The sequence below is a fragment of the Sinocyclocheilus anshuiensis genome, unplaced genomic scaffold (genome assembly GCF_001515605.1).
Source record: "Sinocyclocheilus anshuiensis isolate Anshui unplaced genomic scaffold, SAMN03320099.WGS_v1.1 scaffold1102, whole genome shotgun sequence".
NCBI classification, from domain to species: domain Eukaryota; kingdom Metazoa; phylum Chordata; class Actinopteri; order Cypriniformes; family Cyprinidae; genus Sinocyclocheilus; species Sinocyclocheilus anshuiensis.
Window position 1 is genome coordinate 527,712 of NW_015539924.1, and position 23,717 is coordinate 551,428.

Below are 23,717 nucleotides of genomic sequence, written 5' to 3' on the forward strand. Positions count from 1 at the left end.
CCAAAAAAAAAAAAAAAAGCTTTTAACATGAAGTACCAATAAACAATCATACAACGTGAAATGCCAATGCATTTAAATCTACTCAAAAAAAATCAAAGTGGCCACTCACAGCGATGAATATCCCACTCGGCCCGTTGAAATTATCAATCCAGCCCTTTAACAGAGTGGAAAAGAAAGAGCGGTGTTCAAAATCAAGGCAGTATTTTTTAATTAGGTGGGAGGATGGAAATGAAAATGCTTACGGGGAACGGCTCCTTCCAGCTGGCTCCCACTATCGAGGGCCTGATGATAGCGACGTTGAGGTTTCCACACTCCTGCTGGATGAGCTGTTCTGCCAAGGCTTTAGTGTACGTGTATGTGTTAGGCCGCTCACCTAACAGCTTTGGTGTCATTAAAGAGACCAGTTTGTCGTCCATCCACCTGTAAGCGTCGCACAAATCCAGGAAGTTGAGGAAGAGCAAAAAAATAAAATAAAAAAAAGAGGGTTTCATTTAGTTAATCCTGCTTGGAATAGCTTCAATATTCATTGTGTTATTTTCTTATTTCTGAGCTGTTTTGTAGTTAGATATGTTTGTTTGTAAGTATGTACGTTCAGTATGTTTTAAAGGCACAATATGTAAGTTTTCACCGCTAGAGGGTGCGTATTCAAAACAAACAAAGAAAAGGCATAGTTTGATGACGCCGTGACTGAGTGTGGAATCATGGGAGTTGTCGTCGTCATCCCGACAGACGATGCAATCCGACGGGACTCGGGCAGAAATCATGTTCATGGATGAGCTAATGTATTAAATTTATTAGATTTATTAACGTAGTAGAATGAAGCAGGGTGAGGCTGAAAGCAGTCGAAGCGAAACGAGACCGCTGAACGAGTGTGACACACGGCTGGAAAGCAGTGGAGCTTTTATTATGCCACAGTCGACCGCTTCTGCTCCTTCCGTATGCATATCCGTATCCTATCCTTGCGTATGTGGGGTAAAACAGCGCTGTTTTATCATACTAGATACGTTTGAAAGTTTTGTTATAATGCTACTCTGTGCGGTCGTCACCTGTGTAATAAAACACATAACATATTAAAGCGTTTTTGGTGTTTCCATGTTTTCTACAAAACAAAACCGGAAATCGAGGGGTTATGACGTCATTGGCAGGCGACGCAATGACCAGGGACAAGCCACTATTTAAAATTGCTATTTCTCTGGATTTATCTGGAACATTCTTCAAAACATTTGGGATAATGTAAGTATACAAGTGAGCAATATACAGTGGGTACGGAAAGTATTCAGACCCCCTTCAATTTTTCACTCTTTGTTATATTGCAGCCATTTGAATCAAAATATTAACAATATTATACATGATACTTAAATAACAGAGTGTGGAAAATGGTCATGAAAACTAAATAATGACATTATAGCATTTGCGACTGAAAACTACAGCGTGTGACTATGAAAATTTTTTTAGGAGCACCAGTGCGACTGACCCGATCTTCATCATACTTGTGATTACGCTCAGGGGAGCTTCAAAGGTTTCTATGTGTTTTTGCAGTGTTGAGTAATGTATCACAGACATATCTCACGAATCCTTTCATAAGCAAAGGGTAGACAGGGTGTAAATAAGAGATTCATTGCGCAGTGTAGCGAGCTTCATTGATTATAAATGTGAGATCGAGATGAACTAAGGTGAGTGACAGCTTTTAATGATTTTTAAAGGAGTTTGTAAATGTGATACTGATTTAATACAATACAATTCAATAAACAAGAAGTTAATATTAAGTGACTTACATTGTCTGACTATAACACTATTGTCTGATTTTGCTCTATTTCGTTGTCAAAAATAGTTTAAAGGGGTCATATGATGCGATTTCAAGTTTTCCTTTCTCTTTGGAGTGTTACAAGCTCTTGGTGCATAAAGAAGATCACAAGTGCTCCTAAAAAGAAAAGTAAGCGTAGAGCCCTGGGACTGAAGCATCAAAGACAAGAAGAGTGATTTGGAGAGCCAAGACTTACTCAAGTGTGTCTATGAGCTTCCTGTAATCGACAGGTGGTGGATAGACCACCTCTTCAATGAGCTCTCGGTCACAGTGGGCGTAGGCTGTGGACACGTGGATAAACACCTCCAAATGCTTCATTCTGTGAGCCAGGTTAACCATCTTCTGTGTGGCCAGCACATTCAACTGCATGGCATCTCTGCAGCAGAGGGACAGAAAAAAAAACTTTGAACTGCAGTGACTCTGCAGAAGCATGAGCAGATCTGATTAACTTGAAGATAGACCTACTGCAATTTGTACAAAACCACCTAACCGAAAAAAAATTGATCTAATCACGATAACCTGCTGTTAGTGTAGTTTCAACCTTTCAACTTACCGACATCAGAATAGGATAAGGAAAGTTAAGGAAATAACGTAAATGACATAAAATGCACATTTATGTCTCTCTGGTGCAGCGGTGCATTACGTGAGCGCTATGAAAGAAAAATGAAGTCAGGTGAAGAATGCGTGAACACCTCTGAAGTGTTTGTGCATGCACAGCCTGCGGTGCTTCATTCCACACTCACTTTAAAGCATAAACAAGGCTTTAGCATGCATTTTGAACGCATAGTGCTCCAGATTCATTAATTGGACATTACAGGTCTGATCTGATAAATTGCAGCAGTGACAGAAGAATTTGGGCAGAAATATACTACGAATGCAAAATATTTTAATAATATATTATTTTAAAAAACCTATAATTGCAGTAGTATTATTTCTTATACTACTATTAATAATAACAATAATAAGAATATTAGAAATAAAAATATTTTATAATTAATGATACAATAAATCTATTATTAGCATTATAATAATATAGTATTTAAAATTAAAACAATAATAATGACAGTACTTTAATTGCCATTACTACTACTACTATTAATAAAGTTATAATTTTATTGCACTTTAATAATAGAATTATTATTATTATTGTTAATGGAAATACTAATACATTTATTTTATCATGTATTATTTGCAGTAAAATTATAATAAATTATAATAGTAATAATAAAAATAAAGAAGTGAAATAAAACAAAAATAATGACAGTATTAATACTTACAATTTCTAATATTAATAATAATACATTTTTATTATTAGCTAAAACATCATTGCATTATTATTATTACTAATACAAATAGTAATACATTTATTGCATCATTAATAATTGTATTATTAGCATTTCCAATAATAGTTATTATAATAGCAGTAATAAAAACAATAGTGACAGTATTATTATAACTATTAGAACCACTACTACTATTAATAATCATAATAATAATAATAATAATAATAATAATAATAATAATAATACAATGATTTGTATATTTGTGAATATGACTTGTATTCGTGGAAAAAAAATTGTGAGTGAAAAATTGATTATTAGCAGCATTTGAATTATTAATAATAATTGTACCATTACTAAAATAATTATTATTTTTATTAAGGCTATTAAATAAATGTAATAAAACCATGCATTTTATTGTATTATCCAGGTTTATTGTGATTTGTGAATACATGATTTAAAGCTACATGACAGATTGCTAATTGGAATTATGAGTTAATTGTCTTTATCTCAACAGCCCTTATGAAATGGATTGAATATGTTGAAGTATGAAATGAAGAAATGCCTCAAGCGACGTGTTATAAGGAACCCAGTTGCTTCCTGTGATATAACCACCTAAATAATCAGAAGCATCTAAACTCCTAGCTGTGGATAAAGCTTTGTGTCATCCTGTGGGTGGAGATTACAGCTTACTTCAGAGGCTCGTTGAAGCGGATAGTGGCAGCGCAGTGAAACACTATGTTAATGCAGCCCGTGAGAGTCTCCTGGTCTTCTGTGCTCAGGTCCAGATCTGGCTGTGTTAGGTCGCTGTTGACCGCCACGATCTTCTCTGCGAAATCAGGCTGCTCCTCTCGCAGTCTGTCGAAAAGCTGCAACATTCAAAGACTCAAGATTACTTTCACCATAATCAGATATCACAGTCTGGCCAAGCACTACAGTAAACGCATATGAATTCCCGTCACGCACAGCCTATGAGACAATGCTATCAATATAACCTAGAAAAGGCCAGAAATGTGCATACAACATAATTGTGTAAAGAGCAAATATAGGGAGAGAAGATCTATCAGCGCAATCTGGAGCATTCAAAGCATCTTGAAAGTCACTGCAAATATAACACGTGATCTGAATAGTGCATCTGTGGCCTAATCATAAATCCCATAACAAGTCTTAAAGGGGTCATATGATGCTTTTTTAAAGATCATTATTTTGTGTATTTGGTGTAACAGAATAGGTTGACATGCTTTAATGTTCAAAAAACACATAATTTTTCAAATACTGTACATTATTGTAGGTCCTCTATGCCCCGCCTCTCTCAAACGCTTCGTTTTCTACAAAGTCCCTCCTTCTGACAAGCGCAGTCTGCTCTGATTGGCCAGCTGACCCAGTGCATTGTGATTGGCCGAACACCGCAAGCACTCGTCAGAGCCCGAAAGGGGAACAGAGTCGCGTGACAGACACAGTGATGAAGCTGGTCTCTCTCGCTCTCTCTCTCTCTCTCTCTCTCTCTCTCTCTCTCTCTCTCTCTCTCTCTCTCTCTCTCTCTCTCTCTCTCTCTCTCTCTCTCTCTCTCTCTCTCTCTCTCTCTCTCTCTCTCTCTCTCTCTCTCTCTCTCTCTCTCTCTCTCTCTCTCTCTCTCTCTCTCTCTCTCTCTCTCTCTCTCTCTCTCTCTCTCTCTCTCTCTCTCTCTCTCTCTCTCTCTCTCTCTCTCTCTCTCTCTCTCTCTCTCTCTCTCTCTCTCTCTCTCTCTCTCTCTCTCTCTCTCTCTCTCTCTCTCTCTCTCTCTCTCTTTCACATCATAGTTCAGACGCGGGCCGGGCATCGGTCTTGTTTTAGGCTTCTCCTTATTTTAATATTTTAGACATCCATCAATTAGTGATGAAAATTATTTTTTTTTGCCGCGCTGGTGGAAACAACCCGAAACCGTGCTGCCGTGACTGTCAAGAGCGGCTCGACGGTGTTTAGTGTCCAGCAGTCGCAGCATGCTTGCCGTCAGTTTTTGATGGCAAGCATTTGAAGAGTTCTGCGTTAAAATGCACACAATAGGCTTAAGCTTGCCAAAGCATCGGCAAAAGTAATTACAATAAATGCGTCAGGGGGAAAATTCTCTTAAAGTGACAGCACTTTCTTAATATTAATCGAACATCAACAACAAATAAATCACTCACTGCTATTGATTGAATAGCTTTTGTATCTTTAATAAATATTAATCTTTAATTTATACAGTCAAATATGCAATGATGTTTTACATTTCATTACTTTATTCAATTTCTGTACCTAAAAACTAATTTTAGACCAACCTAAAAAAAACTTGGTCATTTTTGAACTCGCCGCAACTGACACGAAGAAAACGCATGTGAGGTCTGAGGTAAAAATGTAGTTTCCGCACAGATAAACTTAAAAAAATTATGTATTATTTTTCAAACGTTTTATTTTAACTTGTTATTTAAAATGATAAAACCCGGGGGGTTTTTTCTGTCGTGTAATCGACTAGTGTTTTCAGTAGGGATGCACCGATATGAAAATTTTGGCCGATACCGATAACCGATTATTCTTTATTTTTGAAAGCCGATAACCGATATGTTGGCCGATAAATCTATATCCTAGGAGCTGTACCGTTTAGTCGACTAGTCCCGCACATCCCTAATACACACACACACATTGCTTTGGCAACTAACTGAAAAGTTGAAGTACTAAACAGTTGATGTATTAACATTACTAAGACTAAAACTGAAATTAAAAGAAAATTAAAGTTAAACAGCAACAAATAGTAAAAACAACTAATACTATTGAAAAAAGTAGTTCTATTGAAAACTACATTTTACTGAAACTAAAACGAAAAGAAAATATAGTAAATTCAAAAATATGAATAAATACTAAGAAAATATAAATAATACTAACTCACTAAAATATTTTTAGTAAAAAAAAAGGATTTCTTTCATTAAACATTTTGACTCCAATTGGCTGACTTACACTGACTGTCTGGTTAAAATGATTCTTCTATTGATTTGGGAAACAAACAAAAAAATGTTAAAAGGCTGAAAAATATACTGTACATTTTTTTAAAGCCATATCGCCTTGCCTTACCCTTAATTTATGCCATGAGGTAAATAACTCAATTGAGAATTGAGAGAACAAACCATGAAGTTTTCCAGCAATCCTCCAGACCTGCACTTGCTCACCTTGCAGTTGATCATGTCAGCAATACGGGCTTCGGGGGCCTGTCCTGCTTTGGGCCGGACAAGCACATAGGCAGCTTTGACACCGGGACAAGAGCGTAGCAGCTTCTCCAGAAGTACTTTCCCCATAAAGCCTGTGGCCCCTGTGATGAGAACATTTTTTCCCTCGTAGTACTCTGGAATGGTGACCATCCTGAGTGCACCTTCCCTCCTCTGTTACAGCCCTGAGGAACACCAACAGAAACATTGTCACACAGTATCACACTGCAAACACACACACATTTCACAATGGCTCTCACTCTTTGCTTCAGATATCATGCTGTTTTGTCAGTATGCTGTAAATATTTCATGCAGGTCACTTCCTTCCTTTCCTGCCAAGACCTCAGTCCACAATTGCTGCATGACAATCAAATCTTAACTTTGTAAAAATGTGTAGTGCCCACTTAAGAGCTGGTGTTGTATTACTCTCCTGGACCGCAGCTGGATTTTGACTTGCTGGGTCAATAAAAGTGCTCCTAAACGGCATTAAGTTGCATCGACCGCAAAAAGCTTTACATATCACTAATTGATAGGACAAATTAAAAGGCATAGCAAAATCAAAACAGTATAAACAGGTTTATTATTCTTATCTCTTGTCCACTGATAACAAGTCAATACAGCTCATCCACAGCGGATACTGGGTTAATACGTAATAAAATGAGATAAAGATTTTTCCTACTTTAGACAAGAAGTCTAGATTTTTTTTATAAAGACCTACTAAAAATCTACTAGATTTTTTAAATAAAGAAATTAATACTTTAATTCAGCATGATGCATTAAATTAATCAAAAGTGACAGTAAAGGCACCTATAATGTTACAAAAGAGTTATTTTTCATATAAATGCTGTTCCTTTAAACTTTCTATTGAAGAATCTTGAAAAAATGAACAAAAATATGTAGAGGCATAGCTGTTTTTAACATTGATAATAATACGAAATGTTTCTTGAGCAGCAAATCAGCACATTAGAATGATTTCTGGAAGATTGTGACACAGAAGACACTACTGAAAATTCAGGAACTTTCTATTGAAGAATCTTGAAAAAATGAACAAAAATAGCTGTTAGGCATAGCTGTTTTTAACATTGATAATAATACGAAATGTTTCTTGAGCAGCAAATCAGCACATTAGAATGATTTCTGGAAGATTGTGACACAGAAGACACTACTGAAAATTCAGGTTTGCCATCCCAGGAATAATTACACTAAAAAGTTATTTTAAAATTCAATAATACTTCTAATATTTATGTTTTTACTATAATTTGATCAAATAAATGCAGTCTTGGAAAAACATAAGAGACTTCTTTCAAAAACATGAAAATAATCTTAATCTAAAAATCTTAGTTTAAAAATAAAATTACAACAAATTGTATGAATTTAAATTTATAACTGTATACAGATGATTTTAAAATACAAAGATTTACATTTATTAATTAATATTTACAATATACAAATTTTTTAAATTAAGTTTCCACGAATTTAAATATTAAAAAAATACTATCTATCATTGAAAGTTATACAGGTATTATAATTATACACAAAGACAAAACTCATTCACACTTGAACAAACATTGGAAAATGATGACACAGATTATTAAATTGTACGGCTTTTTTGCAATTTTGACAATCTCATAAAATAATTTCACCTAGTTGACAAAATTAAAACATAAAAAACATTTAAAAACATAAAAATTACAACTAACAACTAAATGTTTAAAACCAAATGTTTACCTTTGCATTTGCAAAGCCTAAAAACGCATGTAAATTATCAAAAAGATACAGGATATATTCTAATCTGCATTTGACAATTTCTGGGCTCAATTTCACATCTTACACATATTCAACTCAATCTATGATGTTTCAATCTCAGCCTGCCACTTTCTTCCTAATGCACCCGGCCGCATCATATGATCCTTTCCGTAAACTTATCAGGCCACTCAGTATAACAAGTTCCCACTGGTGATGAGCTGTTTTTGCAGCCTCTTTCTGTTCGGTGCTGCAGCCTCGCATTGTTTGCTGCATAACACCGGTGCCAAGTTCCACAGCTGCATGCACCCCAAACACAGACAGAGTATATACACACACACACACACACACACACACACTGCATGGCAACAAATTCTGGGCCGTTTCCTGACTTTCAGGGCACAATCTGTATCAAAAAATCTCATAAATACATTCAGTGAAGTGCATGGGTTATTTTGACACACTTGCCTTAAGGGCAAGCAGCCAATCTAGAGCCAATGAATGCCAGTTTAATTGTAGGGGTCAGGTGGATTATTCCAGAAGGCGAGACGTTTGTGCAGTGCAATTTCTTTCCAAGAGCCACTCAGCACTTCTGTGACCAAGGACCCAGAGCTGCCTCTGCAGTGACACTGGCATTAAACAGCGTCCAACTACAGGGAGCAAAGCTAAAACGGGAGTACTGGGACTGTGGGCAAAAGAAATCAGTCCCTATAGAGAAGCTGGCATTTTCTAACCCCTGAAAACTGATCGCTTGTCCAAGAAAGAACCGATTGGAGATATAACCATCCTATATGGGGCCATCTGACATGATCAAGTCCCTTTCATGTACACGAGAAGCAAATTGATCCTAGATCCCACATCCTCAGTTTGAATAATTCATGGTTCAAATGGGCAGGTTGCCATGCACTTGGGCACCTGAGTGTACTGAATTGTACTACTGTAACAAACAAGATGTATGTAAACATGACCATAGTCAGAGGAGTGCTTTAGCTTAAAAGCTTTCCATTAAGAACTTAAATAAAAGTACTCAAGGCTAATGTGATCGAATATCCTGTGTGTGCATAGTAAAAAATATTGCACCGACAGATCTCAGTACTAAAGTATACAATCAAAGATACAGTGACAGGAAAAAAATGGTGTTGTCACAAGACTGCACTGCCTTTGCGTCTTGTGATCCTCATTAAAACAACAACAGTGGGGATGTTCATCCAAATGAAATGGCAGAAATATGCAATTAACTGTTTAGAAGTTGAAAAATCAGGGATACAGACCAAAAATGTTAAAAATTAAATAAGCCCTGTCAGACTGGTGTTCATTCCTGATGCTGTTTTTTTCAGGGTTTCCCATACATTGATTTATTTGTGGCGGGCCGCCACAATATCAAAACTGACCGCCTCAAATAGATTTTCCAAAAGGCTTTGACTTCATTGAATAAACATGAGCACTGCAGGTAGGGCTGCACGATTATGACAAAAATCATAATTGTCGATTATTCCCTTGAAATTGTAATTGCGATTATTAATTAAGATTATCACAATTTACATGGAATGATGTTTATACCATTGTTTGATGCAACTGCATGCCATATTTTTATATGAAAATAAACAAGCTGAAAACACTAACTGAAAAACCTTTAGTGCTTTTCTATAGTATTAAGCCTCAAATGTCAAATATACATTGGATTGGTTTCTTCTTTAAATTATAAAAAAAGTAAAAATATGAATGATATATATATATATACAGTGGGTACGGAAAGTATTCAGACCCCCTTCAATTTTTCACTCTTTGTTATATTGCAGCCATTTGCTAAAATCATTTAAGTTAATTTTTTTTCCTCATTAATGTACACACAGCACCCCATATTGACAGAAAAACACAGAATCGTTGACATTTTTGCAGATTTATTAAAAAAGAAAAACTGAAATATCACATGGTCCTAAGTATTCAGACCCTTTGCTCAGTATTTAGTAGAATATATATATATATATATATATATATATATATATATATGGGGGCGGGGGAGTGCCGCCACAAATAGAGTGTAAGGCTGTGGGAAACACTGAATATAGGCTACTCGAAAAGTAGGCCCTAGATAATAAACACTACTATTATAAAGGTTCTAAACATGTGTTATAACAAAAGAGTTATCATATTTTCATTTACAAATGAGAAAATGAAATTGTGTGTCATTTTTGTCAGCTTGAATGTAGTATGGAGTTATGAATCAGAACAAACCTTTTAAGTGAAGAAATCATTCGTTTACTTGAAGTCTTGAACTCATATTTTCCATTCAACTCTCTCCGTTTTGAAGTGCAAGACTGTTTTCTCTCTTTAAAAACGAATTAGCCTATAGAATGAGTACAGGAGATTTTGACATTTGACTACATGAATGAGCATTGGTTGGACTTTTTTAAGGAATATGCCTTTACCGGTCAATCAGCGTTTCGAGTCCGAACGACTCAAGCCGGCTATGGGCTTTCAGCAAAATTGACAAATCTCATTTGTGAAAAAAGGGACCTGATGACTGAATGTAGAGAAAAGGTTATTTGAGTCATGAGAGTCAATTTCGTTCACAAAGGACTGATGGAGAAAAAAAGATGCTTAGACAGTCTTTCTGGAGTCTGTTTCAGTCATAAGTGACTTGATGTTTTAACAAATCGGTTGAGTAAATGACTTAAAGGCACAATATGTAAGATTTTTTTACTAAAATATCCAAAAACCACTAGAACAGTGTTATATATTTTTGCTGACTTGTGTACTTCAATTATCCCAAATGTTTCGAAGAATGTTTCCCCACTTTTCTCAAAAACTATTGGTCCTAAAGACATCAATCAAAGTGTGGACTGTAGAATGGGTATTCCCCCAGAGAATGATCACACAAACTTGCTTGTCTCTCAATAACGGAGGAGTGGTCGCTGGCGTGCGGCGAATAGCGAAAAGTGTACGGAACATGGTTAGTCTACGTTAGTGAAACTGTCAATGATCACATAAAAGCACACAATTAATAAGGCAATAAAGTGTAATAAATACATACTTCATAACTGTACAGTAATAATAAAGCACACAGACTGCAATAAAAAAAGTTTCAACAGACGTCCCTATATATTTAATATCAACGGGTTCTTCAAGCAAAAGAATCTGTCTTTATGGTCACCAACATGAAAAAGGAACAAAGAGAAATTTCTCGACACATTTGTGCATTAAATTACCTTAAGCACTGGCAAAAGCAGCTTAGCATTACTTTCCAGCTGTGCTTCTTTCAGGGAGGATTTCCTGCACACCAGCGCTGAAAACCCCGCATGCGAAAGTGTGCTAACGGCTAGCATTCACGCTCTAAAAACCTGCAAACTCGATTTTGAGATCAGGAATAACGAGGCAACAAAGAATATAACTGAAGCACTCGAGCGCTTACCTGAGATGTTTAGTATATATCCTAAGGTGCTCTATCCAGCAGTGATGGGAAACGCAGTGGGGCTGTAGCTTAGCTTCGCTGGAGAGGAACTGTGATGGGTTGCCAAATATGATGCGTTTCATGAGAGAACCGACGTCACAACCCACCACGAGCGAGGAATTACGTTCCTTCGTGATAATCCCATGTAGTGTCAAAAGAATTGGTATCGCATCTGAAATATTCAGTGTATATTCGCTAGTGAGAGTTTGACGGGTTCTGGAAAGAGATCACAGTGTATGTGGACTATTTAAAAATCATCCCGGGTCTTAGATTCTTCCTCAGAGTAGGATTTTGTCCATAATCCCTCAAGGGACAATAGTGCCTCTCAAATGTTACTGTAAAATCCAACAGCATTAAGAACAATGTGGTAGTGGCGTATGTCAGTCCTTAAAATGTGTTATAAGGAATAGATACAAAAAAGTAGGCTATGGCTAAAAGTTTGTGACCTATGCTGGATAACCTGAATGAAATGGGGGCAGTGTACATTTGCAGACTGCAACTGATGGTTCTCGATATTTGCTAACAGCATGGCACTTCCCTAAATATGAGCAAAATAATCCTGATTTATCCATTATATAGCCTGTAATTTTCTTGTCAGTCTGAACCATTTTCAAGTCACTTAACACAACATGAATCAGCTTCCAGTGTAACTCTATTACAGGCTTTCACTAAAATGTATCCTATATTTCTTTTTAAGCTTTTAGACGCCCCCCCCCTATTTTTTTGTGTTAAATACTGGTACAGAGGTTGTTAAAACCAAAACTATGCTGGGAATCCACATAAAACAAAGAATTTCAGGTTTTTCTGGCTTCTCTTAACTGCTGTACTGTGGTTTACAATGGTTTCCAGGCAACAGGGCTCAAGGGACTCCTGTTGGATATAACAGAACAAAAGAACATTATATTTTACTAGAACTGTTGTGCTGCCTACTCAGATTGATGGCTGGTCCACCCAATATAGGCCTATTTATATCGTCTGCGATAATATCATTGTTGTTTTAACTATGTGCGATTTTACGTTATCGAGTATATCACAAAAACTTAAAACACATCTACAGAGTGCACGCATACATTACATGATTTAGTCTACTGTAACGTTAACTAGGTTAATGCGCGTACGCGCTCTTTCACTGCATGATTCAGGCTATTAAAGTGCATTAAGAATGATAACCAAATTTAAGATATGGGGGCAGAAAATGTATATATTTATATCATTTCATATAGTTAATCAATATCCCACGAAGAGTGCGGTTTTCCCCCCAAAATCAGCATGATTACAAATGTGATATTGATTTTTACAACAGTTCAATAAACAATAAGTGAATTAAGAGACTTATGTTTTAGACAGCATATTGCTTGTTTTTGCTCTATTTCGCCAACAAAAATAATTCCAAACACAGCCACAGCACTGTTTTACGTCTCTGAGCAACATGACGGTGTTTCGTTCCTGAATGAATCAACAGTTTAAATGATTCGGTTCAATCGCAATGACTGACTTATTGACAGTGACTTTCTGCCATCTACTGGCAGTTTTGATTTCACATTTAAAGTACCTTTTCTTTTTTAAATAATTTCAAACACCAGTTTAACGTTTTGTTTAAAATATCAAAATATTTAATATTAATATTTAACTGCAGGTGAAAGCCTATTCCATGTCCCTCAAAGCTGCATTAAACAGTGTGTAAACACATCTAAATGCCACTTTAGATGCAGCTTCTGTGTTTCCTCTGCATTGTAAAGATTAATTTTGTCAATACTGATTTAATGTGCTTGGTAACAGCCAAAATGTCTTATTCTAATTTACTGATTAAATGTAAAAATTTGACTCAAAGGTGATGCACACTTTTCTAGAAAAAAAAAAAAAAGGCAAAAAATGCCCATAAAAAAGGTAAAAAGCAATTTAAGCTTATTGGAAAATATTAATTTCTATCGCTGCTGTGAACTGACCACCACACAGAATATCAAAAACTGTAGAAGTCAGCTGTCCAGGGTAGTCCTTAAGATACCAGCACAAAAACTCTAATTATCGTTGTTGATAACATACCAGAAAATACCGAGATATAATTTGTCAATATCGCAAACCCCTAGTAAAGAATAAGTAGTAAGACCCCAGTGGATCAGTGTTGATCTTCCAGTTGTGTGCTTCTATTCTATGGCAAATGGTAAATGCAAGGGCTGTCAATCTACTTGTCACGTTGCACACACACGAGGGACAAGGAGACACTGGAGAATATGTTGACAGGACTTTATTGGCATGAACCAAGGGAGACGAACACAGGAAGACGTTCACACGAAGACGCTCACAGCGGACAGAGAACTAGGGACTGGGAGCACTTTAAATACACAGGAGGAGGGGATGACGAGACACACCTGGGAGCAATGAAACACTAATCAGGGTAGGAACAGGAAACTAACCAAATAAGGGCATGGGAAGGCACATGGGGAGCAGGACACACACAAAACTGGGGAGCAAGACACAGACAAAACATGGAACAGAGTCTGACACTACTATGTTTGGTGAAGCTACAAAACAAAACGCAGGCCAAAAGTCGCATGTATAGCCAATACTGTTCACACATATTTAGTATTGTTTGATGTCCTGAAACAATTATGCTAGTTGAGACCTTTTCAACGATATATGACCAGTATGTCTGTTATATAACATCACATTTTCAAGTAAAGTCATATTTTTATTTTCAATTTATAGGCATATATTTTCAGCTCATATTTTTGGCCTTTTTCAGCCAAAAGCCAAAGGCACTGAGGTCCACCCTATTTCACAGGTCCACTCACTTGAAAATTTCTGGCCTCGCCACTGATTCAAACAGCATATGAATGTATATCTTTCTCTCTCCCTCAGCTTCTGTTTGTGGTGATTTGTGGCCTTGGTTGAATAGACTGAACTTGTTAAAGTCAATTTGTCTAAGATTATTTTTGCAAGAAGAATTACTTCAGCCTTCAGCTTTTGTTCTCTGCAGACAAAAGCACAAATGTGTTGAGAATTTATGACAGGATACCCATCTTTGTTTGGTTTGGTGTCGCCAGTGGTGAGCTTCATACCATCATAGCTACAATTGTCTTTTGTATCAAGAAGAGCTCCCCTACTGTTTACTAGACCTCTGGTTTGTGTAAATTCTCTGACACAGGCAAGGCAGAGTGAATTGGCATGGTTGTTTTTTCAAACGCATCTAGTACATGAATTCACAAATCTTTCGAATGTCTAAAATGTGTGAAATCAAACTAGATAATAGACTTTAGTTTAACTGGTAGAGAATGGCAAGTTCAATAGGAATCTGCAAAATACACACATTAAACGCAAAGATGAAACAGAATACAACAAATAATGTCATTTCCTTTCAGAAATGGTTGGAATTGGTGAGTATATCCTCTTCAAATATTTGAATTATGAGAGAAAGAATCTACTTAAACTCCCACTTAAATGAATTCGTAAATGGCCTATAGTATCTTCATTCTGTTTCATTATTAATTGTATATTTGTTACATATTGAATGTGAGTGCACAATATTAGGCGTAAAGTCTGAGAGTGCTAAAAATCCAACAGCTTCCAATAAACCTTTAGATTAAAAGGCCATTCTGGTCCTTGAGGGAAACATCATTGTCAATGGAGGAGCTTTTCTCCTTCAGCTGAATCACAAGTGGCTGTAAAATCTTTTTTCTGCTGATGCTCCTTGTAACCTACAGAAAAATGAGACAAACGCATGCACAAAATATTTAAGTATTCTATTGTCAAATTGGATCCTTAATGTCAGTAGACTGAAAAACTATCATATAGAAAAGGTATCAAATTTACAGTTCATTTATAGAACACGCTAGATGCTTACCATGCAATCTTCTGTTCAACACGCCCTTTTCCTGTGTGAAGTTAACGAGTAACCACAGTACCCCATTTGTCAAAAAGACCACCCCTCCATCCCTTCTATAAATACCCTGATCTTAGTCTTTAACGGCAGAGGACACATCATGTCTGAATTATCCTACAGGACCTTTGTTGGTTTTCTCATCTTTTTGGGTTGTCTTGGAATGACCTTTGCTGTTAATGCTAGTGGTAAGAAAATGTTTAATTCATTTGTACGGGAACAAGTCACAGATTAATGACAAAGTTTTGTCCTGCCATACCCAGATGCAAAATGTGGATCTACTAAGGCAAGAGGTATCCTTGACCGTTCTCTGAGGGTTATTGGAGGATCAGAGGCCAGGCGAGGTTCCCATCCGTGGTTGGCACGTAACTCTTCAACCTTACAAATTGCATGATAAACTAATGCAATACTACAGTTTTTACATTCCAAAAGGCATTGAAGTATATGTCAGTATGAAAAATTCATTCTATTATTATCTACAGGTGTCTCTAAGGATCAGAGGATCGCATTTCTGTGCTGCAGCGATCTTGACAGACCACTGGCTTTTGACTGCTGCTCATTGCTTTGCAAGTGTATCCAAGTAGGTCCACTCAATTTAAACATGACTAATCATAACGTTTGACTCTGTCAATGCTTCAGTGACTTTCTCTCAAATATAACTGCCTGCCTTAGGGACTTCCTGCACAAAATTGAGGCTGTAGCAGGTGATTTCAACCAAAGAAAAGTTGATAGAGGGGAGCAGAACTTCCAGGTAAAGACTGTAAAGTTCCATGAAAAATATCAACGCTCCTCTCCCATGAGCTACGACATCGCTTTGCTTGAGACCAAAGGACGCATTCACTTTGGCAAGTCATTCTGTGAGATTACCACAATTTATGTATTTATAGTTTTAGAATTATTTTTAGAGATAAACATAATATGTGTTTTTTAGGTGATTTTATTAAGCCTGTTTGCCTGCCTTACCCTGGTGAGAGGTTTCCACCCAAGACCATGTGTGTTGTTGGTGGATGGGGTCGTATTACTGAGAGTGAGAAGTCATTTGAACAACACTGAAATAATTAATACTTGAGAGAAAGATCTAAAATTTCTCAAACCATTACTAGGATAAAGGTGAAGAGGTCTGTCTTTTCTTTAGAAGGGCCACTTTCTTCGGTTCTTCAGGAGGTGCAACTGAACCTGTTAGAGCAAAGCAAGTGCAAACATGTCCTACAAACACTTAGACCTGGACAGAAGACCTTCACAGTCCTGTGTGCTGGCCCAGACAGTGGAGGGAGAGATGCCTGCCAAGTAAGTTGACACTAAACATGTTCCCCCAACATGAACTTTGAATTACATTATTAACATCCCGGAAATTACTAACACCTATGAGACTGGTTCAGGTTGGCAAAGATGGCTTTGAGTTCCTCTCTGTCCTCATGTGCTCCAGGGGGATTCTGGGGGTCCCCTCCTCTGCCCCAGAGCAGATGGACGCTGGGTGGCTGTGGGAGTCACATCATGGGGAAAGGGTTGTGGTCGAAGCTGGAATAATAACAAGATCAAACCCTCATCCAGAAGAGGCTCACCTGCAGTATTCACTGATGTCTTAATGTTCCTGTCATGGATCAAGTCTAATCTTAGAAAAGGTGGGTACTGTTGTCGAGTTAGAGCTTCTTACCTGCTTTCAATCTCGTAGGACCGGTAGTGGTTAATAATCGGGTTTAGTAACTGCAAGCGAGACACTTAACCCCAAGTTTCTGTAAGACACTGCAAGTCAATTTAAATAATGACTACTTGCCTATAGAACTCAACATAGGTGCAGACAGGTCCCTGTGCAGTGTACCTGATGGAGTTGTACCTGGAAGTGAAGGCATCATCAAAAATCCAGCTCACCCAGGTCAAAGCTACAACAACAATGAGTGAGTCACATCTGAAGTATCTTAGATATTTGCAAACCAAAGGCAGCATTGGAAACTTTCACAGCAGTTTATCATTACATTTTTGCCATAGGATGTGTCTGTGGTCCATTCGAGTTGCCGCTGGAGAACATATTCTACTGGAGTTCCTGGAGTTTGACCTGGAGAATGATACACAGTGCCACAGCGATCACCTGACTGTGTACGTGGATGAAGACAGGCAAATAGGTGGGAGAAACTATGACTTTGTTGTTGTTCTACCTTCTGTAAGTGGTTGTGAGGTTCTATGTTGCCTTGTGACCTTGTTCAACAGGTCGATTCTGTGGTGGTCAACCTCCACCTCCGGTTCTTATTGGTGGTTCCCACAGTATCACAGTGCAGTTTATGTCTGACGTAAGCAGCACAGGTGCAGGATTTGCCATCCAATTCAGTGGTGTTGACAAGGACTACAGTTTTGGTGAGTTGAATCTGTCCGACTGGTTTCTCTTGTTGTTGTGCACCCAACTCTGAAAAGCCTACAGTACAAAGTTCCTTGAAAGTGACACAATAATGCTTGCAGAAATCTGAAGATTCAAGCCTGTTTGTTGACAGTACAATGACAATGCAGAATGAGTTGTGCAGCTGTATAGTACCGACCATTATGCATTGCATGGATGGTTGGAACAGCATGCTTGCTTACTGTGCACTTGATTAGCATGCTTACACAGGCCTGATGATGTTGTTTTCGAGCATTGCCTCATTTACATGTCTGTGTATCCATACAGTCCCGTTATTAAAACACATTCCACCCTAATTGTGCTCTCCTTAGCAGCACAGGTTGTGCCCAACTGATCTGTTGGTTTCATCATTTGGTCTGCAAGGTGTGTTTATTTCCCCGGTCAGGTTGAGATGCAAACTAACTTTTCCCCAGTAGAATTCTGTTTTCGCACTACTGCCGATAGGCTCCTCAGAGAGCGGAGAGCTTATCTCAATGGGACCGTTTCCATAGTTACATGTCTGCCAGGGGGCCAACTACCAGTGGTAAGTTCGGAGAAGGTAAGAGCTAGGTTCAAATCACCACCCTGCTCCCCTCAGTATGACCCTTGCCAGACAGAAATGTGACACCGTGCTGTAACGTCATCGGCCGGGCTCCATTCCACCAGTTTCTCCTATTGTGTTTGTGCAGGGGCTGAATGTGGAACAGTGGTGCTGTTACAGCCCAAGGGGGCTGTGTGGAGCCCCGCCTACCCGCAAGCCTACAGCAACAACACTCTTTGCCGCTGGGTCATCTATGCCCCAGAGGGCCACATAGTCAAGGTAAAAACAACTCTTAAGCTCTTGTGTTGGCCCAGTCATTGCCTGGTGTCTCCTCTGTCCAGTCGTGACCTGTCTGTCCGGTCATGAATGTATGCATGCAGTGAGATTGGGAGCTCTGATCGGTTTCACTGCAAGAGAGAATGTGATACTCAATTAGACTCCAAAGAGCGACACCATGACGTCACTGCAGTCATGTAACGCTGGTTGTTTCCTGCTGTTTACAAAGTGCAATATAAACGGTTTCAAATTAAGAACCTTTCAGATTTTTTTTTAACTAAATGATACAGTTATGGCAGAAAACCAAACTTGGCTATGCTATGTGCATAATCATATCACTCTGTTTGCTATATGCTAACACGCTGATTATAATAGAATAACTTCGCTATGTGCCTTAAAGCTGGACTTTGTCGACTTTGACCTTGAGGAGTCAGAGAACTGCAAATATGATTCACTCACAGTGTTTGGAGACATTGATGGCAAGGATGAAATAGGTAAAGTACAAATTTTTTATATGAAATATTATTACAATCTGAAATAACGGTTTTCTATTTGGATAAACAGTACTTAAAATGTAAGAAATATTTCTTATTGTTATCAATTTTGAAAACAGTTCTGCTGCTTAATATTTTTATGGAAACCGTGATACATTTTATTTTCAGGATTCTTTGAACAGCATTTAAAGGGATAGTTCACCCAAAAATGAAAATTACCTCATAATTTACTCACACTCAAACCACCCTAGTTGTAAATTACTTTCTTCTTTCAGACGAATACAATCAGAGTTGTATTAAAAAATGTCCTGGCTCTTCCAAGCTTTATAATGGCAGTGAACGGTGGTCGAGATTTTCTAGCAAAATAAAGTGCGTCCATCCATCATAAAAAGTACTCCACACGGCTCCAGGGGGTTAATAAAGGCCTTCTGTTGTAAATCAATGTGATTGTGTAAGAAAAATATCTATATTTAAAACTTTATAAACCGTAATCTTTAGCTTTCGCTAACTGTTGTATGTGTTCACGAGAGAGTGGCGTTCCAGCGGATGAGGAAGGCTTGAGGGTGAGTAATTCATGGGGTATTTTTCTATCCCTTTAAAGATTTTGCACTGCACCATTATGGGAAATGTAGTCTTCAAGTGTTCTGCTCTTTTAATTTTTGTGTTTTAAGTGGTTGTATGTGGCGCGAGCATCCCTCCAGCTGTTCTCAGCTACGGTCGCATAATGCTTCTACAGTTTAGCACAGACAACACCATCTCCACCCATGGTTTCAACGCCTCTTTTTCTTTTATCAGCGAAAAAGGTGAGAGTCAACATGAGTGAAGAAAAATGCTCACAGGAGGTGTTCACATTTCACCCAACCAAGCCTGACCCACATGTGACCCACATGTATAAATAGTATGCCACAGCATAAACACGCGAGCCAGCCTAAAAATATTTATACTTCCTCTGAAAGGTCAACAGTAAAGTTAAAATCACATTGCTGTCTATGCGCATTTATCCATATACTTTACTTTATAAAACTTAATTAAAAAAAAAACTTAAAATAAAGGTTATTTGATATTATGTTATGTATGATATTATACATTATGTGTACATGTGTACAAAATATAAAATTCAAGATTTTTTCAAAAATTTCTCAAATTCATATAAATGTTTAAACTGAACTTTTCCCTTGATTGTTATGTTAGTAATATAATTTATAATTAAAATATTTATATTAAATTAGAAGAGAAGTCGTACCTAACAGTTGGACACCACAAAAATATATTATCATTTTTTTATATTTTACATAAAAACCCATTCTGCAACAAAGACACAATGAATACTGCTTATACAGAACCCAACATACTAAGTTTTTCTTTGACACCACTGAGTTTGTAACCAAAGACTTCTGAAGCGTGAAATGATGACAAAAATGATTTTGTCATCACAGATCTCAGCGAGACGGCGTTTGAAAATCAGGGGGAGGAAGCAGATGATGACAGCAGAGTTATCTCACCACATTTGCAGGCTGGTTTGTGCTGCACACACGCTTGCTTTTGTCCTTTCTGCTGTCCACAGTCACATCGACTTTTTTGTTGAGCTCTAAAAGAGACTCCTTGTCTCAGAGGGCCTTTAGAATGCGTGGAATCCAGCTGGAGTCAGAAAATGTGTAAAATAAGGCAACACACATATTGAGTCACAAATGAGAATATGTTTATCTCTGAACAGATTGTGAATGTGTATTTGGTTTTTACCTCAAGCATTCATGCACATGTTCCACTGAATTCTCAGCTCCGTATGGAATGCCTGACATCTTTGCTACCTCTGGACTGGAAGCCCCAAGGACAACAGAGGATGATGGGAAACTGTCGTGGCACGTGAGCATTAGTTTGGGTGCAGGTTATGAATGCTGTGGGGCGATCATCCAGTTGCAATGGATCCTTACTGAAGCACACTGTGTCTATAACCTGTGAGCAACAAACATGCAAGAAATGTTCAAAAAATTACCATTGGAAAAAGACATTCAAACTTATTCAAAACAGTATAGTAACTTTTTTATGATGATTGATAATTTCTTTGTAGGGAAGAACGACGTTTGAGACTTTTATCAGTGACAGCAGGAGGCTCAAAGAAACAGGTGAGATGGACATCGACAGGTAGAACAAGAAAATTGGATGGAATGGAAAGATTTGGATTTGGGATCAAATTCATTCATCTTGTGTCTTAAAGGGATAGTTCACCCAAAATTGACTACAGAATTTTCATTTTTGGGTGAACTATTCCTTTAACACAAATATCTCTTTCTCAGATCCATGACGTGATTGGAGTACTCATACACCCTCATTACAGCCCATTCTCTCTCGACTACAATGTGGCTTTGCTTAAGCTGAGCTCTCCGTTAAATCTCAGTGAAAGTACGCAGCCTGTCTGTCTACCCTCTGCTGGACAGGAAATCCCACCCTCCCTCCATTGCTGGGCTCCGGCGTGGACCAGCCAAATGTGTACGTCACCCATCTGCCTTCACAAGTTGACCATTGTGATGGTTACACAATAGTCTGGCTGATATCTGTGTGTGTGCAAACATGACATTTCATGACTACTTGTTGAATAAATTGAAAGCTGACCTAGTGTTGAACTTGAATGATCTTGAATGTCACTTGACCAACTTTCCTAAACCATCATTTTAATTTCTCTGTTGCACATTTTGAGCTTTAGGTGAATGTTATGCACTCTTTTTAGCAGGACATGGGCAGTGCAGACCTGTACGGCTAAAAATATCAGTGCTGGAACGAGCGGTGTGTGAACAACGCCACAGAACTAGATTGACACCTACTATGCTATGTGCTGGACTGAGCAGTGGAGAATCATGCATGGTGAGCAACTGTAAACTACACTAAACACTCACGGTTTACTACAAGGAAATGTAATTGAAGAAATGCTGACCTCTAGTGGGTACGTTTGGTAATGATTCTTAAAACGCATAGTTACTTAAAGGGATATTTCATCCAAAAAATGAAAGTTCTGTCATTAATTACGCACCCTCATGTCATTCCAAACCCGTGAGAGCTTTGTTCATCTTCGGAACACAAATTAATATATTTTTGATGAAATTCGAGAGCTTACTGACCCTCCATAGACAGCAACGGAACTGACACATTCAAGGCCCAGAAAGGTAGTAAGGACATCGTTAAAATAGTCCATGTGACATCAATGACATCATCAATAACATGACAGATGTAGCACATCCGCATTACATTCATGCTATACAGAACATACTTTCCTAGCTGTTGCGGAGTAATTACATATTCAACAGAAGTACCTACTTAGAGAGAGATGTGATTTCAGTTGCAGCCTATGGCTTTCTTTGATGTAACAACAAAAGGAGATGTTAAACAGCACAAGCTCTAAAGAGCACAAAAAAGTAATGTCGATATATGAGAAACAGACCAAATTTTAGGTCATTAATTGCCAATTTGCTAATGAGCATCACTGTTACTATACCACATTCAAAAATAGAGAAGATATTTTGAAGACTGTTGAAGACTCAACAAAGAAATTTTGGAATGGCATGAGGGTGAGTAAATAATGGCAGAATTAATTTTTTGGGTGAGCAATTCATTTGAAGTCAATGTTGCAAATGCAAATTTCGGTGAATAGTAGCTTACATTTGGTTCTTTTCTCTGGAATACTGTCTCGCTCTAGACTCACTGGAATGCTGGACCTCTCGTTTGTCTAACAAACACATCTGGTGTTGTTCTGATGGGAGTGAAGGGTTGGGGAGAACCATGTGGTGGAATCCAGAAGTGTGCGGTATATTCCTCAGTACCAGCCATTATGCACTGGATCTCACAGCATTTAGACATGGAGTGAAAACCTCACATATTAACATAACAACCATTTAAAAAGGTCATATGATGCTATTTTAAAGATCATTATTTGGTGTAACAATATGTTGACATGCTTTAATGTTCAAAAAACACATTATTTTTCAAATACTGTACATTATTGTAGGTCCTCTATGCTCCGCCTCTCTCAAACGCGTCGTTTTCTACAAAGCCCCTCCTTCTGACAAGCACAGTCTGCTCTGATTGGCCAGCTGACCCAGTGCATTGTGATTGGCCGAACACCACAAGCACGCGTCGGAAATGTAAAGCCTGTTTCCATAATCGCGAGCTTCAGCTTTCAACATGAATGTAAAGACAGTACATAATGTCCTTAGTTTTACCATCAGTTCAAGCCCGAAAGGGGAACAGAGTCGCGTGACAGACACAGTGATGATGCTCATATGTATTTGCAGTACACAAGCCACTGTGATGTGACCCTGTCTCTCTCTCACGCACACACGACGCGATACTCTACACGGCCCAAAACTCCGGTTTTGAACAGTCAATAGCAAATACTTAAACTATTAAGAAAACATACTGCATCTACTTCCGGAAGGCCAAATAAAGTGCTTTATTTACACAGCGTCTCCCTGACATGGCTGCATCAACACTGCGGTTCCTGAAACCACGCCTTCTTTCTTTGCGTGCACATTTGAGCGGCATTATGCTAATATAGAATAAATCCTTTTGTGGGAGACTTTGAGCTTTGTAACTCTGCAGATCTTATACATGCACAAATAGCTACATAACACACTAAAGAAAAGGAAAAATAGAAATCGCATCATATGACCCCTTTAA

The 23,717-nt window shown here is 37.9% G+C and overlaps 2 protein-coding genes and 1 long non-coding RNA gene across 3 annotated transcripts in view; 2 read left to right on the forward strand and 1 right to left on the reverse strand.

Annotated features, from left to right (window-relative positions):
* LOC107686665 (fatty acyl-CoA reductase 1-like) overlaps nucleotides 1-11,579 on the reverse strand; it is a 23,226-nt gene extending 11,647 nt beyond the window's left edge. Inside the window, exons 1-6 of the mRNA XM_016483749.1 lie at nucleotides 11,455-11,579; nucleotides 6,264-6,484; nucleotides 3,778-3,953; nucleotides 2,001-2,180; nucleotides 243-420; nucleotides 110-154 (exon numbers count right to left, since the gene is read on the reverse strand). Of these exons, the coding sequence (XP_016339235.1) occupies nucleotides 110-154; nucleotides 243-420; nucleotides 2,001-2,180; nucleotides 3,778-3,953; nucleotides 6,264-6,452 (768 nt within the window). The 5' untranslated portion in view covers nucleotides 6,453-6,484; nucleotides 11,455-11,579. The remainder of the gene's footprint in view (nucleotides 1-109; nucleotides 155-242; nucleotides 421-2,000; nucleotides 2,181-3,777; nucleotides 3,954-6,263; nucleotides 6,485-11,454) is intronic.
* A 3,931-nt stretch (nucleotides 11,580-15,510) lies between these two features.
* LOC107686647 (uncharacterized) lies at nucleotides 15,511-16,197 on the forward strand. The gene is made up of 3 exons (XR_001634060.1): nucleotides 15,511-15,558; nucleotides 15,634-15,950; nucleotides 16,043-16,197. It is a non-coding gene; the product is annotated as an uncharacterized LOC107686647 (long non-coding RNA).
* Nucleotides 16,198-16,571: 374 nt separating this feature from the next.
* On the forward strand, nucleotides 16,572-22,981 carry LOC107686667 (ovochymase-2-like). Its single transcript, XM_016483750.1, has 14 exons — nucleotides 16,572-16,617; nucleotides 16,771-16,992; nucleotides 17,163-17,265; nucleotides 17,357-17,490; nucleotides 17,576-17,719; nucleotides 18,428-18,558; nucleotides 18,956-19,049; nucleotides 19,721-19,852; nucleotides 20,486-20,566; nucleotides 20,827-21,004; nucleotides 21,118-21,172; nucleotides 21,344-21,536; nucleotides 21,775-21,908; nucleotides 22,738-22,981. The coding sequence occupies exons 1-14, from the start codon at nucleotides 16,572-16,574 to the stop codon at nucleotides 22,903-22,905; spliced, it is 1,815 nt and encodes a 604-aa protein (XP_016339236.1). The 3' UTR covers nucleotides 22,906-22,981.
* The last annotated feature ends 736 nt before the right edge of the window (nucleotides 22,982-23,717 follow it).

Excerpts from the sequence above, each read along its gene's own strand:
- LOC107686667 (XM_016483750.1), top strand. The coding sequence starts at position 16,572 with ATGTCCTACAAACACTTAGACCTGGACAGAAGACCTTCACAGTCCT. Across the intron at positions 17,266-17,356 it reads CAAAGCTACAACAACAATGA|GATGTGTCTGTGGTCCATTC; the intron begins GTGAGTCACATC and ends TTTTTGCCATAG. Across the intron at positions 21,909-22,737 it reads GCAGTGGAGAATCATGCATG|ACTCACTGGAATGCTGGACC; the intron begins GTGAGCAACTGT and ends GTCTCGCTCTAG.